The 16,779-nt window shown below is 47.1% G+C and overlaps 1 protein-coding gene across 1 annotated transcript; it reads left to right on the forward strand.

Annotated features, from left to right (window-relative positions):
* The first annotated feature begins 6,036 nt into the window (after positions 1 to 6,036).
* On the forward strand, positions 6,037 to 13,960 carry SYS1 (SYS1 golgi trafficking protein). Its single transcript, XM_054045615.1, has 4 exons — positions 6,037 to 6,118; positions 9,100 to 9,341; positions 10,396 to 10,463; positions 12,295 to 13,960. The coding sequence occupies exons 2-4, from the start codon at positions 9,180 to 9,182 to the stop codon at positions 12,533 to 12,535; spliced, it is 471 nt and encodes a 156-aa protein (XP_053901590.1). The 5' UTR covers positions 6,037 to 6,118; positions 9,100 to 9,179; the 3' UTR covers positions 12,536 to 13,960.
* Positions 13,961 to 16,779: the final 2,819 nt, after the last annotated feature.

Below are 16,779 nucleotides of genomic sequence, written 5' to 3' on the forward strand. Positions count from 1 at the left end.
GTTAATTCACTTGTAACTGTGAATCTGTGACAAAAACATCCAGGAGGAGGAACTATGATTCCAGATAGATTTTAGTTCTAAAACCACATTTTTCTTTTGTCACATATAAAGCACAGGCTTTGTTATCTTCAGGAGGCCATGCATAAAGCCAACAAAGACTAACATCTAGTCAAATCCATCATAGTTCCTAGTGGACTGGCCAGGGAAAGACAACTTCCAGCCAAGACTTGCTCAGCACAGTTTCTATGGTCAGATTTTTAAAAGAGCATAGGCCTGGATTTTGAAGTAGTCAGAACCCATTACTAAGTATTTTTAAAAACCTCACACCTAACATGCATTCAGCATGCTGAGCTCTTTTGAAAATCTGACCACTTGCTTTGGTGCCTAAAAGGGAGCTGAGCTCTTCTTAAAATCTGGCCTCAGTTGTGGATACTGAGCTTTTTGAAAATCTACCCTTTCCTTTTTCCCTGCCAAGATGACCTTAGTGGTCTATTACTAGCTGCTTGTCCAGGAGGTGCTGCTCTTCATGATCCAGGGGTATAACCATAAAACTGGCCGCTGTTTAGGAAAATAAAGGATTTTGATTCAGGAGAAAATAGCTGTTCTATTAAAAGGGTGAAAATAATTGTCTCCCATCAGAAAGTGATAGTGTTTCTATGTGGCCTCATCCCCCAACCCACATTCCCTGAAAGCTGCCTCCTCCTTTAGCTGGGGCTAAGAGAAAGAAAGAGAATTTAAAATGGATTGTTAATTACCCCCCAATTTCTGCTTTTGAGGCTCACATTAGTCCTCTCTGGGCTTGTCCTCCTCATCCTTCCTTAAAATCCTGGGGGCAGATTAGGTGCACATTTTCCCATCTGTTCCCGGACATTTTCTCCAAATATGTGAGGAGGAGAACTCACTGTTACATTCTCTCAACACAGAATGGGAGTGAGCAACTGTCTGGAGTCTGTACTCTTCTGCTTCTGAGGTGACTGCTGCTTGGTTGGCTCCTTCAACCATTGTCCAGTAGCTGTGCAAGTGGAAGTCTTGTGGTTTATCAGGGATTCAAATTCTGTAATTCTCAGAAATGTCAGACAGAATCACATGGTTTCTATGATCACAAGCTGAGTCAGAGAGCTGGTTGCTACGAGTTCTAGCTGGGTTTTCTATAGTGGATTGATGGGAGATTGTTATTATACAAAGCAACAGAGGGTCCTGTGGCACCTTTAAGACTAACAGAAGTATTGGGAGCATAAGCTTTCGTGGGTAAGAACCTCACTTCTTCAGATGCCATTACTTGCATCTGAAGAAGTGAGGTTCTTACCCACGAAAACTTATGCTCCCAATACTTCTGTTAGTCTTAAAGGTGCCACAGGACCCTCTGTTGCTTTTTACAGATTCAGACTAACACGGCTACCCCTCTGTTATTATACAAGCATTTCTAAAGTCACCACTACCATAGTATTTGAGTGCTTCAGTTTGTACTTAAAAATTGCATAATCAAAGGGAAAGTCAGTCTGTAAAGACTGAAACGAAACTAGGAAGTGGAAGTTAAAGTCTAGCTGATGGCTTTCAGTTCCCACTGCACAGCAGAGCTAGAAACTGGAAACTAATGTGTACAAAGTACTAAAAGAGGCAGTGCTATGGCTTGCAATTCTCTGTGATATGCAGGCAGCAGAGAAACTATGTGGGCTTCCATGTCAGGATCTGGGACTTTCCCACATTCATTTTGTAAGGTCTAGAAATTACATCAGAATCAAGCTATATGGAGGGCACTGAGCCACGTTTTTGAAAATGGTGCAGCCATGAAGAGCTTCCTCTTCCTTGCACAAGCCCTTTTGAGGGAGGAGGGAAGCAGCTGGCTTCAGAGGGTGGAAACTTGTCAAGAGCTGAGCTTGCATCATTGCAGTGATGTCACCCAGAATGGGGAAGTAAAAGCAAGCATCAAAACTACACAAGGAACTTCCCAGCTGGGTCAGTGGGAAAAACCAAGCGTCACGGGAGAATCTGCCAGAGAGAATGAAACTTAACTTCTTATTGCCAGGAACATTCCCCCGGCTCTCCAGTACCTTCTCACACCACAAAGACCTGGCTATTCTTCATCCTCCTCCATCTCACCTGGACCTATAATTCCTTTGTTACCTCCTACATCCCGCAAAGACCTGGGATTCTTCCCCTCCCCTGTCCCCCAGATAACCTGAGGTGTCTCCACCATCTCAGTGTTGGGCATTAGCTAATGAACTAACTACTCATGGTCCACAGGAAATGAACAAATAGTGACGGGGAGGATAATTGAACTATTGAATTATTTTTATGTACAGCATCCAGGTTTCCTTTTGGCCTGACAGCTCAATACCTTATTTAAATAAATTTCACACTATTCAAGAAGAGGACAAATCAAAAACCATGGAAAAAACTAGGTCACTCACCTGACCAGAGAAAAACAAATTCTAACTTAACTGGGGAATTTCCCATCTAAAGTAAATCAGCATGTGCAGTGACCTTCCCTACGAAAATACAGTATTCCATACTGCCTTGAATGCTTGGTACACCCTCTCTCATGAGGCTCCTTGTATTTAAGTCCTTGTTGAGGACCCATTTCCGCTGCGATGCCCATGGGGAATCTAACGGACATATACTATCTAGTCCAAGGTGCAGTCAAGCAGTACCTAGACCTACATATATGTTGCAGCCCTCTCCGTTCTTTTGTCATACTTTAGAGTTGAAGGTACTTGAGCAGGAATTGTGACTTATTTCTGTTTAGAAAGTTCCTATTGGTAGTGCCTACTGGTACTGCCCACTTCTTGGGCACTACCAGCAATAAATAATAATAATGAAAAGCCAGGAAGCTTCAAGTAACTGCTATATATCTCCATTTAACATTTCACAGTAAATCCAATATAAATTCTTAAAGGCCATATTTACCCAAACATTAAGGATAGCAAGGGTAGTGGGAGGAAGCTGCCAGGTCCCCTCAATCATCATATAGAGGGCAGCGACTACCCACGTCTGATCACAGTGTCCAAATGAATTTTTGGAATGTGGAAAATGATAAAAAAAAAAAAAAGCTTCAAGAATCAAACCCCAGAATGAAGAGTGTTAGACTACGATCTTAACGATAATGGGAACAATATTCTAAACCAAAATATAGCATTTACCTTCCCACATAGATTGGCTCAACAGGATTAACTGGTGGATGGGATGCCATCAGTAGAGAGCATGATGGAATACTATGTCATCCAAGACAGCTCTGAGTATTGTAGATCACAAGTCCAGCACAAAATCAAGATTTGACATTAAAATGTGTGCAGTACCCCTCCTCGGTTTGGTTATTTTGGGCCATTCAAATCAGCATGGAATTCTACATCTATAGTCCCTCAAGATATCTACATCATTAGATGATATAGATATATATGTACACATGCACAGTATTTGCCAGTCACCTTTAAGGAAAACCTGCTTTACTAAAACCAAACCACCAAATACATAACAAAAGATAACTGCCACCTAGTGACTACATGGCAGTAGTGCACAAAGACAAATGGCTCCGTAGCTCTCCGGTCAGAAATTCAGCCCCAAGTATAAGCAAACATTTCTGGAAAACAGAATTGTTTAAAATGTCTAAAGTGAGGAAAATTCCCACATTTCCTTGGGAAACTGTTCCACAGTCTGATACATCTCATTGACAGAAGATTTCCCTGAAATTCAGCCTCAATTTTCCCTTTCTTAATTCCATGTTATTAATCTTAGTTAATGAGCCATTACAAACGTTGACTCTATCTCCCCTTGTAAGTACTCTCACACTTCTTATCACACTGTCTGTACTCGGCTAGCTTGATTATCACTTCAAAAGTTTTTTTTCTCTTAATTAATTGGCCTCTCAGAGTTGGTAAGACAACTCCCACCTGTTTATGCTCTCTGTATGTGTGTATATATATCTCCTCATTATATGTTCCATTCTATATGCATCCGAAGAAGTGGGCTGTAGTCCACGAAAGCTTATGCTCTAATAAATTTGTTAGTCTCTAAGGTGCCACAAGTACTCCTGTTCTTCTTTTTGCGGATACAGACTAACACGGCTGTTACTCTGAAAGTTATAATACAGTGTAACACATGGAACAATTTCTCTCCCTCATTGTTTTTCCCCTCAGATCTTGCAGACAGTTATTTTGTCACCATGTCTCATCTGCCTCCTGTTAGCCCTCCAGCTCTCTGATCATTTTGGTTACGGTTCTTCAAACAACCTCCAGTTTGTGTATATCTCTGGTAACAAGGTGACCAGAACTGAATCAAGCAACAGAGGGTCCTGTGGCACCTTTAAGGCTAACAGAAGTATTGGGAGCATAAGCTTTCGTGGGTAAGAATCTCACTTCTTCAGATGCAAGTAATGGAAATTTCCAGAGGCCGGTATAAATCAGTATGGAGATAACGAGGTTAGTTCAATCAGGGAGGGTGAGGTGCTCTGCTAGCAGTTGAAGTGTGAACACCAAGGGAGGAGAAATGATTCATCATCATCAAGTAGCTGTGTTTCTAGTATGGTCCCACAGGGATCAGTTTCATGGCTATATGCTATTTAACATTTTTATCACTGACCTAGAAGAAAACATAAAATCATCTCTGAAAAAGTTGGCAGATGACACAAAAATTGGGGGAGTGGTAAATAATAAAGAGGACAGGTTGCTGATACAGAGCAATCTGGATCACTTGCCACAAACGAAAAATGTGTGTCTTAATGTGGATAAATGTAAACATATACACCTAGGAACAAAGAATGTAGGCCATTCTTAGAGGATGGAAGACTCTATCTTGGGAAGCAGCGATTCTGAAAAAAGATTTGGGGGTTGTGGTGGATAATCAACTGAACATGAGTTCCCAGTAGTCAAAAAGATTAACGCGATCCTTGAATGCATAAATAGGGGAATCTCAAGTAGGCATAGAGAGGTTATTTTACCTCTGCATTTGGCACTGGTACGACCACTGCTGGAATACTGGGTCCAGTTCTGGTGCCCACAGTTCAAGAAGGATGTTGATAACCTTGAGGGTTCAGAAAAAAGCCTTGAGAATGATTAAAGGATTAGAAAATGTGCCCAATAGTGATAGAGTCAAGGAGCTCAATCTAGTTAGTTTAATAGAGATGGTCAAGGGGTAACTTGATCACAGTCTGTAAGTACCTACATGGGGAACAAATATTTAATAATGGGTTCTTCAGTCTGGCAGAAAAAGGTATAACAAGTTGTAATAGCTAGAAGTTGAAGCTAGACAAAATAAGACTGAACATAAAGCATAACTTTTTATCAGTGAGAGCAATTAACCAGTGGGACAACTTACCAAGCATCGTGGTGGATTCTCCATCACTGACAATTTTTGAATCAAGATTGGATGTTTTTTTCTAAAAGGTACTGCTCTAGGAATTATTTTGGGGAAGTTCTATGGTCTGTGTTATACAGGAGGACAAACTAGATGATCACAGTGGGCCCCTCTATGAACCTGTTGGTCTACCAAGGCTGCTAACTTGTAGGTTATCATTTGTTTGACCCTAATCATGTTAGCAGTGAGGTCTTTCCCATTGATTCTACCCCTCAGTACCACATTCTGATCCTGTGGCACCTTCACAGGGACAAAGGTCAGGGCATCACTATGACACCCCTTGTCCCTCATGTTAGCAGCACCTGGGCTAGGCAGGTGAGGTCAGAAGGCCATCATTCTCCTGCAGAGTGTCAAAACGAGCCCAGGCCTGATAGGCAGCCAGGGTCAGAGGTCACACCACGGTGTCCAGCGGGGTTGCACTGGAGCCAAAGTTCACAAGGTCACGCCTCGTTTTGTGCGCAGCCCTGGCGAGGTCAGAGATCACGTGTCACCGGTCTCCTGACGCCTTGAGAGGGCGCCGAGCACTGTACGTTGCTGCCCATGCGCAAGAGGTGCCTGGTTGGAGACGCCTCTCTAGGCCCGAGCGCCGTCTCTGTGGTATTTCCGGAAATCCGGTCCCGGTGATGCCGCTCTAGGCATCTGGCGCCTTTTCTATGGTAACTGGCAGAGATGTTGGTGCCGCTGTAGGCGAGTGTTGCGGCCTCTGCGGTCCGTGGTGTTAAGCCGAGCCGGGCCTGGCTGCGAGGTGGCCTTTACCGACTCGTCCTGGGTGAGCCAGGGCGCCGCGCGGGGCTGAGGCGGGGGACTTTGTCCGGGTGGGGTTGGGTCGGGAATCGGAAGCTGGCGGCTGCGGCTCGTGAGTACGGAGGGAGATGGGGGGGGGGGGGGTTCGTGAGCTGAGGGAGATGCTGGGGGGATGCGCCGGGAGGTTGGAGGGGGAGGGTTCCTCAGCTGGGGGAGATGCTGGGGGGAGGGGAAGAGAAGAGATGCTCGGGGGGGAGAGGAGGAGGAGGAGGGGGGAGGGGAAGGGAAGAGGGGGGAGGGGAAGAGAAGAGATGCTCGGGGGGGAGAGGAGGAGGGGGGAGGGGAAGGGAAGAGATGCTCGGGGGGGGAGAGGAGGAGGGGGGAGGGGAAGGGAAGAGATGCTCGGGGGGGGAGAGGAGGAGGGGGGAGGGGAAGGGAAGAGATGCTCGGGGGGGGGGAGAGGAGGAGGGGGGAGGGGAAGGGAAGAGATGCTCGGGGGGGGGAGAGGAGGAGGGGGGAGGGGAAGGGAAGAGATGCTCGGGGGGGGGAGAGGAGGAGGGGGGAGGGGAAGGGAAGAGATGCTCGGGGGGGGGAGAGGAGGAGGGGGGAGGGGAAGGGAAGAGATGCTCGGGGGGGGAGAGGAGGAGGGGGGAGGGGAAGGGAAGAGATGCTCGGGGGGGAGAGGAGGAGGAGGGGGGAGGGGAAGGGAAGAGATGCTCGGGGGGGAGAGGAGGAGGAGGAGGAGGAGGGGGGAGGGGAAGGGAAGAGATGCTCGGGGGGAGAGGAGGAGGAGGAGGAGGAGGGGGGAGGGGAAGGGAAGAGATGCTCGGGGGGGAGAGGAGGAGGAGGGGGGAGGGGGGAGGGGAAGGGAAGAGATGCTCGGGGGGGAGAGGAGGAGGAGGAGGGGGGAGGGGGGAGGGGAAGGGAAGAGATGCTCGGGGGGGAGAGGAGGAGGAGGAGGGGGGAGGGGAAGGGAAGAGATGCTCGGGGGGAGAGGAGGAGGAGGAGGAGGAGGGGGGAGGGGAAGGGAAGAGATGCTCGGGGGGGAGAGGAGGAGGAGGGGGGAGGGGGGAGGGGAAGGGAAGAGATGCTCGGGGGGGAGAGGAGGAGGAGGAGGAGGGGGGAGGGGGGAGGGGAAGGGAAGAGATGCTCGGGGGGGAGAGGAGGAGGAGGAGGAGGAGGAGGGGGGAGGGGAAGGGAAGAGATGCTCGGGGGGGAGAGGAGGAGGAGGAGGAGGAGGAGGGGGGAGGGGAAGGGAAGAGATGCTCGGGGGGGAGAGGAGGAGGAGGAGGAGGAGGGGGGAGGGGAAGGGAAGAGATGCTCGGGGGGGAGAGGAGGAGGAGGAGGGGGGAGGGGAAGGGAAGAGATGCTCGGGGGGGAGAGGAGGAGGAGGAGGGGGGAGGGGAAGGGAAGAGATGCTCGGGGGGGAGAGGAGGAGGAGGAGGAGGAGGGGGGAGGGGAAGGGAAGAGATGCTCGGGGGGGAGAGGAGGAGGAGGAGGAGGAGGGGGGAGGGGAAGGGAAGAGATGCTCGGGGGGGAGAGGAGGAGGAGGAGGAGGGGGGAGGGGAAGGGAAGAGATGCTCGGGGGGGAGAGGAGGAGGAGGAGGAGGGGGGAGGGGAAGGGAAGAGATGCTCGGGGGGGAGAGGAGGAGGAGGAGGAGGAGGGGGGAGGGGAAGGGAAGAGATGCTCGGGGGGGAGAGGAGGAGGAGGAGGAGGAGGGGGGAGGGGAAGGGAAGAGATGCTCGGGGGGGAGAGGAGGAGGAGGAGGAGGAGGGGGGAGGGGAAGGGAAGAGATGCTCGGGGGGGAGAGGAGGAGGAGGAGGAGGAGGGGGGAGGGGAAGGGAAGAGATGCTCGGGGGGGAGAGGAGGAGGAGGAGGAGGAGGAGGGGGGAGGGGAAGGGAAGAGATGCTCGGGGGGGAGAGGAGGAGGAGGAGGAGGAGGAGGGGGGAGGGGAAGGGAAGAGATGCTCGGGGGGGAGAGGAGGAGGAGGAGGAGGAGGAGGGGGGAGGGGAAGGGAAGAGATGCTCGGGGGGGAGAGGAGGAGGAGGAGGGGGAGGGGGGAGGGGAAGGGAAGAGATGCTCGGGGGGGAGAGGAGGAGGAGGAGGGGGAGGGGGGAGGGGAAGGGAAGAGATGCTCGGGGGGGAGAGGAGGAGGAGGAGGGGGAGGGGGGAGGGGAAGGGAAGAGATGCTCGGGGGGGAGAGGAGGAGGGGGAGGGGGGAGGGGGGAGGGGAAGGGAAGAGATGCTCGGGGGGGAGAGGAGGAGGGGGAGGGGGAGGGGGGAGGGGAAGGGAAGAGATGCTCGGGGGGGAGAGGAGGAGGAGGAGGGGGGAGGGGAAGGGAAGAGATGCTCGGGGGGGAGAGGAGGAGGAGGAGGGGGAGGGGGGAGGGGAAGGGAAGAGATGCTCGGGGGGGAGAGGAGGAGGAGGAGGAGGAGGGGGGAGGGGAAGGGAAGAGATGCTCGGGGGGGAGAGGAGGAGGAGGAGGAGGAGGGGGGAGGGGAAGGGAAGAGATGCTCGGGGGGGAGAGGAGGAGGAGGAGGAGGAGGGGGGAGGGGAAGGGAAGAGATGCTCGGGGGGGAGAGGAGGAGGAGGAGGAGGAGGGGGGAGGGGAAGGGAAGAGATGCTGGGGGGGAGAGGAGGAGGGGTTTGGGAGCTGAGAGAGCGGGGGAGATGCTGCGGGGGGTTGGAGGGGGAGGGTTCCAGAGCTGGGGGAGATGCTGAGGGGAGGGGTTCGGGAGCTGAGGGAGATGCTGGGGGGAGGGGAAGAGATGCTCTGGGGGGAGGGGTTCGGAAGCTGAGGGAGATGGAGCAGGGAGGGGAGGAGATGCTCTGGGAGGGTTGGAGGAGGGATTCCTGAGCTGAGGGAGATGCTGGGGGGAGAGGCGCTGACTCTGTGTAATAGCGGAGACCCCTTGGGGCTGGGCTCAGATGGGTGACCATCTGGCAGGGCCCAGTGGGTGAGGTGGACGCTGTTGTTGTCATTACGCTGCCCTTCTTTTCCAGGTGCTGAGGAAATCGCCCAGTGTCTTCTTTCAGGGCTGACACATCAACTTTCCCCTGGTTGTGTGCGAGCTGCCTTGGGAATGGCAGGACAGTTCCGTAGCTATGTCTGGGACCCTGTCCTCATTCTGACGCAGATTGTCCTCATGCAGGCAGTCTATTACAGCTCCTTGGGGCTCTGGCTAGCTCTGGTTGACAGCCTGGTGCAGAATAGCCCGTCTCTTGACCAGATTTTCAATTATGAGGTAAGACGCTTTTCCTTAGCTAGAGCATAGAAAAGGTCTCTCAAATTCAGAGAATAAAACACTACAGGCTAACATGGTCACTGGCACACTCAGAAATGCGGAGTCCTCAGACCACATTGGATCTTGAGTCTCCTGCACCACTGAGCACAGAATTAGGGTGATTGCACACAGGAGATCAGTCTAACAAAAAATTCATACATAGTTACTGATTGTGGCTTCAGACCTAATCTTCTGGCAGTACCATTGCTGGAAAGAGGACCACAGCAGTCCATACAGTGTTTCTGTTTGTAGTGCGCACACTGACAATTCTTCCACAACTCAACATTGATAAGACTAGGAGTGCTCCAGAAGAGTCAGTATCTCAGAGTGCAACTGAGATTCTACGTTTTAATTACCACATGCAACAGTCATGGGAATTCTCATAAGAGAGATCCCTGCTCTGAAACCTGAAGAGAGCTGTGTTGCAGAAGCTGGGATCTAGTCTTATCAATGGTTTCAGAGTAGCAGCTGTGTTAGTCTGTATCCGCAAAAAGAACAGGAGTACTTGTGGCACCTTAGAGACTAACAAATTTATTTGAGCATAAGCTTTTGTGGGCTGAAGAAGTGGGCTGTAGCCCACAAAAGCTTATGCTCAAATAAATTTGTTAGTCTCTAAGGTGCCACAAGTACTCCTAGTCTTATCAGTGTTGTTCTCCAGACTCTCTTTAGACTTACAGGGCCAAACTCAGCCCTGGAGTAAGTTTACTGAAGTCAGTGCAGTTCCATCCAGAGTGAATTTCTCCCTTGTGTGTTCTGACACACAAGCCCTAAAATTCCCAGGTGCCCAGGTGTTAACGTTGTAAATACAAACCCACAATTTAGGAAAGGAAAACATTTTTGTTGTTGCTATTTTTGGCTTGTTGTTTTTTTAAATCTAGAAATACTAGTTTGTCAGCTTTGTAGGGAGCAAATAGAATGGAATTGGGCCACTGGGAAGAGCCTGAGTTGAGTAGAGTCCTAGCTGAAGCAATTTCCAATTCATTTCAGTGTCTTTCTTATTTATCACCCTATATAGATCTTGGGATTCTCTACCCCACCTGGAAGACTTTCCATGATTGCTTTCATCCTCAATGCACTCACCTGGTAAGTCAGCTCTCCAGTGATCAGCTGTGAGATTTTGAGCTTTTGTTTATCCGTACTGGGATTGGACATCTTCTGTCTGGGATTAGCCATTATTGCCTTTAAATTAGAATTTAAAACTGTGATGTTAGCATGTGCTAGCTAACACCTTGTAAAAGGCTACTGACTGTATACAAGACATACTGCCTTTAACACAGTGGGGAACCTAGGCTTTAACTCAACCAGTTTAGCACATGTTAAAGTCTACCCTGCTGCATTGTCTATGCTAGACTTTTCAAACATATTAGTACACATTCACTAACATGCTAACAACACAGCTTGTTACCCTACTCTTGATGAGGCTCATGCAGTGCTGATGATAGGAATGGACTGGGTTCAGAAATAGCCAAAGCCTTTTACTCTGCCCAAAATGTGATGTCTGAGTCTGGTGAACCTTGCAAACTCTGTGGGAAATTGTGTTTCCTGCAGTGTGAAGGGAAATGATGTAAGTGCTTCTGTTGCATGTCCACAGTGTGAGCCTGGGGCTTTGTAAGTTAAATTTGTCCCAGTGAGAGAGCCTATTTTTATTATTAATTTGTTCATAGCACTTGCAGTGTTCTAGGTATCCCATACTTACAAAGAATACAGAGCCACAAGTTCCCTGCTTGAAGAGCTTTCAGGCTAATGGTAGACATGATGCAACAAGTGAAAGCTACAAACAATAGGTTGTGAAATAGGAGGATGGCCTATAGATGAAAACTGTAAAAACCAGCTCACACATATTGTATCCCCAATTCCCTACATCCCAATCGACTAAAATGCTCTTCTAGGGCAAAGTGCCCCCTTAGGACAGTCCTCTTCTCCATAGCCTTCCTTGCCATCCAGCCACTCTCTGTTCTTACTTCATGTGTCAGTCCCAGGCACATCATTCTGTGAAGAGTTTTACATCTCCCTGGAACAATTGCCCTCTTTCCACAGCACAACTTTCCGATCCCTCTGCAGTGGTCCTGCTCTCAAAAGCTGTTCCTATTCCCTGCTCCTTTGCCAAGCTGTCCAAGCAAGACAGCTGGTACTGTGTCTGATTATGTCTTTTGTGCTAGAACTAGCCCATAGTAGCAAGGATCTTGCCCCATGAGATGCCAGTCAGGAGGTCATTTGGGCCTGGTGATTCAAGTGTCTCCTTAATCCTTCTTTTGTTTTAGGTGGGGGTCTGTGCATTAAGGTCACTTGAACTATGTTGTTGCAGAACAAACATATCTTGTTCTTGTTGGCTGAGATCTGAGAATTCCCTCCATTTATCAGTAATGACTCCTGAAGGGGACAGCTGGCAATTAGGAGGTCTAAGCACAGGACTGGGAATGAGGAACTCCTGAGTTCTAGTCCTGACTCTGATGCTGATTCTTCTGAACCCTTAAGAAGTCATTTAAGTTCACTGCCTCAGTTTCCCCATCTTTTAGCTGGGGATAAAATCTGCACCTGAGGGATTTTGTGGAAATTAATTAATATTTGTAAATAATTGTTTATCTATAAAATGCTAAAAAGGTGCAAAGTATTTAGTCTCAGCCAGTGGCCAAAGATTGCAGAGACAAGGCAGAAAGCCAGCTGGGAATTTTTAAACTAAAAGCTTATTCCTCTGCCATCACATAATTAAAATGCTACAAGCTGCTTAAGTTTTACTGCAGTAACATTGAGCAAGGGCAGAATAGTCCTGACTTCAGAACAGTTAAGGTTTATTTTTAATGGATAAATAATCAGTACAGATAATTCCTGATGGCTGCTGCTAGATCCCTGCCTCTCAGGCCACTGCAGTTTAAATATAGTTACAGTTACATCTGTCTCTTCTTTCTTCTTGCAGTGCTTTGGGCTTGTTGTACTTTATCCGGCGAGGAAAGCAGTGTTTGGATTTCACAGTCACAGTTCATTTTTTCCATCTGCTGGGTTGCTGGATTTATAATGCACACTTTCCCACAGCTCTAACGTGGTGGCTAGTGCATGGTGTGTGCACGGCACTCATGGCTGTGATTGGGGAGTATCTCTGTATGAGAACAGAACTCAAAGAAATCCCATTGAATTCAGTCCCCAAGTCCAGCGTATAAACTTGTTCTGGGGATGCGCTGCATCAGGCCATTGTTTCCAGCACCTCGGCAGTGACACAAGACAATGCCAGAAAACTTCATTAAAGAAGCACAGCGGGTCTGTTTGGACTTTTTTAGATCTTGGTGGCTGCATGAGTGTGAAGATCTCTGCTGTTGCCATTAGGACAGTGAACAAAGCAGAAGTTTTATTTTAATAACACAAGGCATTTAATATGACTATTCTATGTGAGTGCTTTCACTATTAATTCGAGTGATATGGACCAGGGAAAAATCAGGCAACAAAACCTAGTGCATGAGAAGCAACTGGAATTTAACCCATGTGCAAGGTCTTTGGCGCGCATGTTGGAGCTGGGATGATCAAACCTTCGGGGAGAAACGCACAGTGATTGACTAGGAGCTGCCTCTTACATCTTTTTCCTTTGGTTGGTTTTTGTTTTAAAATCAAGGATTTAAACTGATGTAGGATTAAAAAGAATTGTGTTTGTCTCAGTCACCAGTTGTGAACCTATAAGGCCTGTATGCTCATATGGGCTTCATTATTGTTCCTGTGTTTAGTTCCTAGAGTAGATGTAAGGCAACATACGTTGCTGGATTGAAGACGCTTTTTTAACAAAATAGGAAAAATGGTATTAAGTTGCCTTCAGTGTGTTATAATTCTTCTGGTGAGCTGAGCACTTTGAGCTACGTAATGAATGTCCACATCACAGCAATGGACTACGGTCTGGCCAGAAAGGAACACCAGTGGTCACTTTCTAAGGTTTGTAAAACTCCCCACTATGAATGTTAAACACCACAAGCCAGAAATCCAGGAGCCAGTGAAAATCAACCAGCTTATTCTCCTCTTGCATGGAGAGTTGGCCATAACATTCACCAAACGTTGAACTGTGGGTTGAGTTGGTTGAGGGGAGCTTTCTGCTGTGTGTTACAAGCACCATTTCATCATTCCCACTCTGTAGTAACCTGCGTCTTCCTACCAATCATCAAATTCCAGTACTTACTCCTGCCTGAAGGCTGCCACCAAAGACTGTTTTCCAAAATTGGTAGGTGTTTCTTGCTGCAGGACGCCATACTTGGCACTGTTCTTTGTCTCTCATGCTGTTAACGAGATGGTGCTTTTGACTGATAGGCAATTTAAATAGAACCTCTCTTCTCATAAGCCACTGATCCCAGTATTCCCAATGAAAGGAGTGGCCAAATGGTTTCCTAGAGTCCTGCATTCCAAACGGTCAGACTTACCTCTAGTTGTGTAGTTTCCTCTAAGGGATGTTAAGTCTGTGCTGTCTGTGTGTCATTCTAAATGGGGGCAAACTAGGATTTTAACATTGAAATTCCTTTTTTTCTTGTGTGGCTCGCTGCTGCCAATCTCTTTCCTTTGTACATTTGGTGAACGTTATTAGTTTGAATAAATTATATTTGCTAAATTAATGTGCAGTTTGTAAAGAATTGGAATTGGTGGGATGAGTTGACACAGAATTTGATAACTCTCTCTAAAATGGGTCTCTTAATTATTTTGTTGTGTTAATTTCAAAGCTAAATTGCAACTGTTCATCTCATATGCTGTATATAGTGTTTTAATCAAGGGTAAAATATTTGTTTGAAACTCTCCTGAGGTAGTACAGAGAGATTCTCTCTGCTCCGTAATATCAGTGAACAGAATGCTGCTGTTTTCATGAGAAGAGCACCATGGCATTCTGAGGGCTGCTATCTCTTGATTTTCATATGTCCTTTGTGAGTGGGGACATTGTGAGACTTGAGCCTATACTATTAGACCTTTGAGTCCTGTTTGGAGAACACAAACTGTTTCAGTTTAAGCACAATTCTGCTAATCTATATTTTTCTCCTCACTACTTTGGGGGCATAGGGAGGGGAAGCATATGTACAATGACAGGGTCCTAGTTTCCTCAGAGTTCAGTTGCTCACTCCTGCTCCAGTAAAGTCAGAATCTTCTGTTGGCATCACAAGCCTTTCCAAATAACTCCATTCTGATTTAGGAAACCAAGAATCTGTTCCCATTAAATGACTCTAGGAAAGAAAGGAGGAAGGGAATATGCAAAACAATTGTGGCACAACAATCTTTCCCTAGGGAATAGTTTAGGCAGTTTTTTCCTAAATAGAGCAAAGAGCTCTTTAGAAGGCCTTTTCCTACTGTTTACAGTGCAATGTTGCAGTAGCCAACCAGCCTTAATTCCCCTTGTCCTGTTTTGCCTACGCCAAAATTCTTCTCCTTCCAGGTCTGTTTAGGGATGTGTCTGTTCCTTTAGACATGTTCAATCTAGCCAAGGCTAGACAAAAACTCCAAAGGTAATAACAAAATGTTTAAGTACGTCAGAAGCAGGAAGCCTGCTGAACAACCAGTGGGGCCCCTGGATGATCGAGATACAAAAGGAGCACTTAAAGACGATAAAGTCACTGCAGAGAAACTAAATGGATTCTTTGCTTCAGTCTTCATGGCTGAGGATGTTAGGGAGATTCCCAAACCTGAGTCGGCTTTTGTAGGTGACAAATCTGAGGAATTGTCACAGATTGAGGTGTCACTAGAGGAGATTTGGAATTAATTGATAAACTTAACAGTAACAAGTCATCAGGACCAGATGGCATTCACCCAAGAGTTCTGAAAGAACTCAAATGTGAAGTTGCGGGACTATTAACTATGGTTTGTAACTTGTCCTTTAAATCAGCTTCTGTACCCAATGGCTGAAAGATAGCTAATATAACGCCAATATTTAAAAAGGGCTCTAGAGGTGATCCCAGCAATTACAGACCGGTAAGTCTAACTTCAGTACCGGGCAAATTAGTTGAAACAATAGTAAAGAATAAAATTGTCAGGCACGTAGAAGAACATAAATTGTTGGGCAAAAGTCAACATGGTTTCTGTAAAGGGAAATCGTGTCTTACTAATCTATTAGAGTTCTTTGAAGGGGTCAACAAACATGTGGACAAGGGGGATCCAGTAGACATAGTATACTTAGATTTCCAGAAAGCCTTTGACAAGGTCCCTCACCAAAGGCTCTTACGTAAATTAAGTTGTCATGGGATAAGAGGGAAGGTCCTTTCATGGATTGAGAACTGGTTAAAAGACAGGGAACAAAGGGTAGGAATAAATGGTAAATTCTCAGACTGGAGAGGGGTAACAAGTGGTGTCCCCCAAGGGTCAGTCCTAGGACCAATCCTATTCAACTTATTCATAAATGATCTGGAGAAAAGGGTAAAAAGTGAGGTGGCAAAGTTTGCAGATGATACTAAACTGCTCAAGATAGTTAAGACCAAAGCAGACTGTGAAGAACTTCAAAAAGATCTCACAAAACTAAGTGATTAGGCAACAAAATGGCAAATGAAATTTAATGTGGATAAATGTAAAGTAATGCACATTGGAAGAAATAACCCCAACTATACATGAAATATGATGGGGGCTAATTTAGCTACAACAAATCAGGAAAAAGATCTTGGAGTCATCATGGATAGTTCTCTGAAGACGTCCACGCAGTCTGCAGCAGCGGTCAAAAAAGCAAACAAGATGTTAGGAATCATTAAAAAGGGGATAGAAAATAAGACGGAGAGTTATCTTATTGCCATTATATATATCCATGGTACGCCCACATCTTGAATACTGCATACAGATGTGGTTTCCTCATCTCAAAAAAGATATACTGGCAGTAGAAAAGGTTCAGAGAAGGGCAACTAAATGATTAGGGGTTTGGAACGGGTCCCATATGAGGAGAGATTAAAGAGACTAGGACTTCTCTTTTCCAAGCTGAAGCGACTAAGGGGGGGATATGATAAAGGTATATAAAATCATGAGTGGTGCGGAGAAAGTGAATAAGGAAAAGTTATTTACTTGTTCCTATAATACAAGAACTAGGGGCCACCAAATGAAATTAATGGGCAGCAGGTTTAAAACAAATAAAAGGAAGTTTTTTTACACAGCGCACAGTCAACTTGTGGAACTCCTTGGCTGAGGCGGTTGTGAAGGCTAGGACTATAACAGCATTTAAAAGAGAACTGGATAAATTCATGGAGGTTAAGTCTGTTAATAGATATTAGCCAGGAGGGGTAAGGAAGGGTGTCCCTAGCCTCTGTTTGTCAGAGGGTGGAGATCACTTGATCATTGCCTGTTAGGTTCACTCCCTCTGGGGCACCTGGCATTGGCCACTGTTGCTAGACAGGATACTGGGCTAGATGGACCTTTGGTCTGACCCAATACGGCCATTCTTACGTTATGTAATCCTGGGTGTGAATTACCATTT

Source organism: Malaclemys terrapin, chromosome 12 (assembly GCF_027887155.1).
Source record: "Malaclemys terrapin pileata isolate rMalTer1 chromosome 12, rMalTer1.hap1, whole genome shotgun sequence".
Lineage (NCBI taxonomy): Eukaryota > Metazoa > Chordata > Testudines > Emydidae > Malaclemys > Malaclemys terrapin.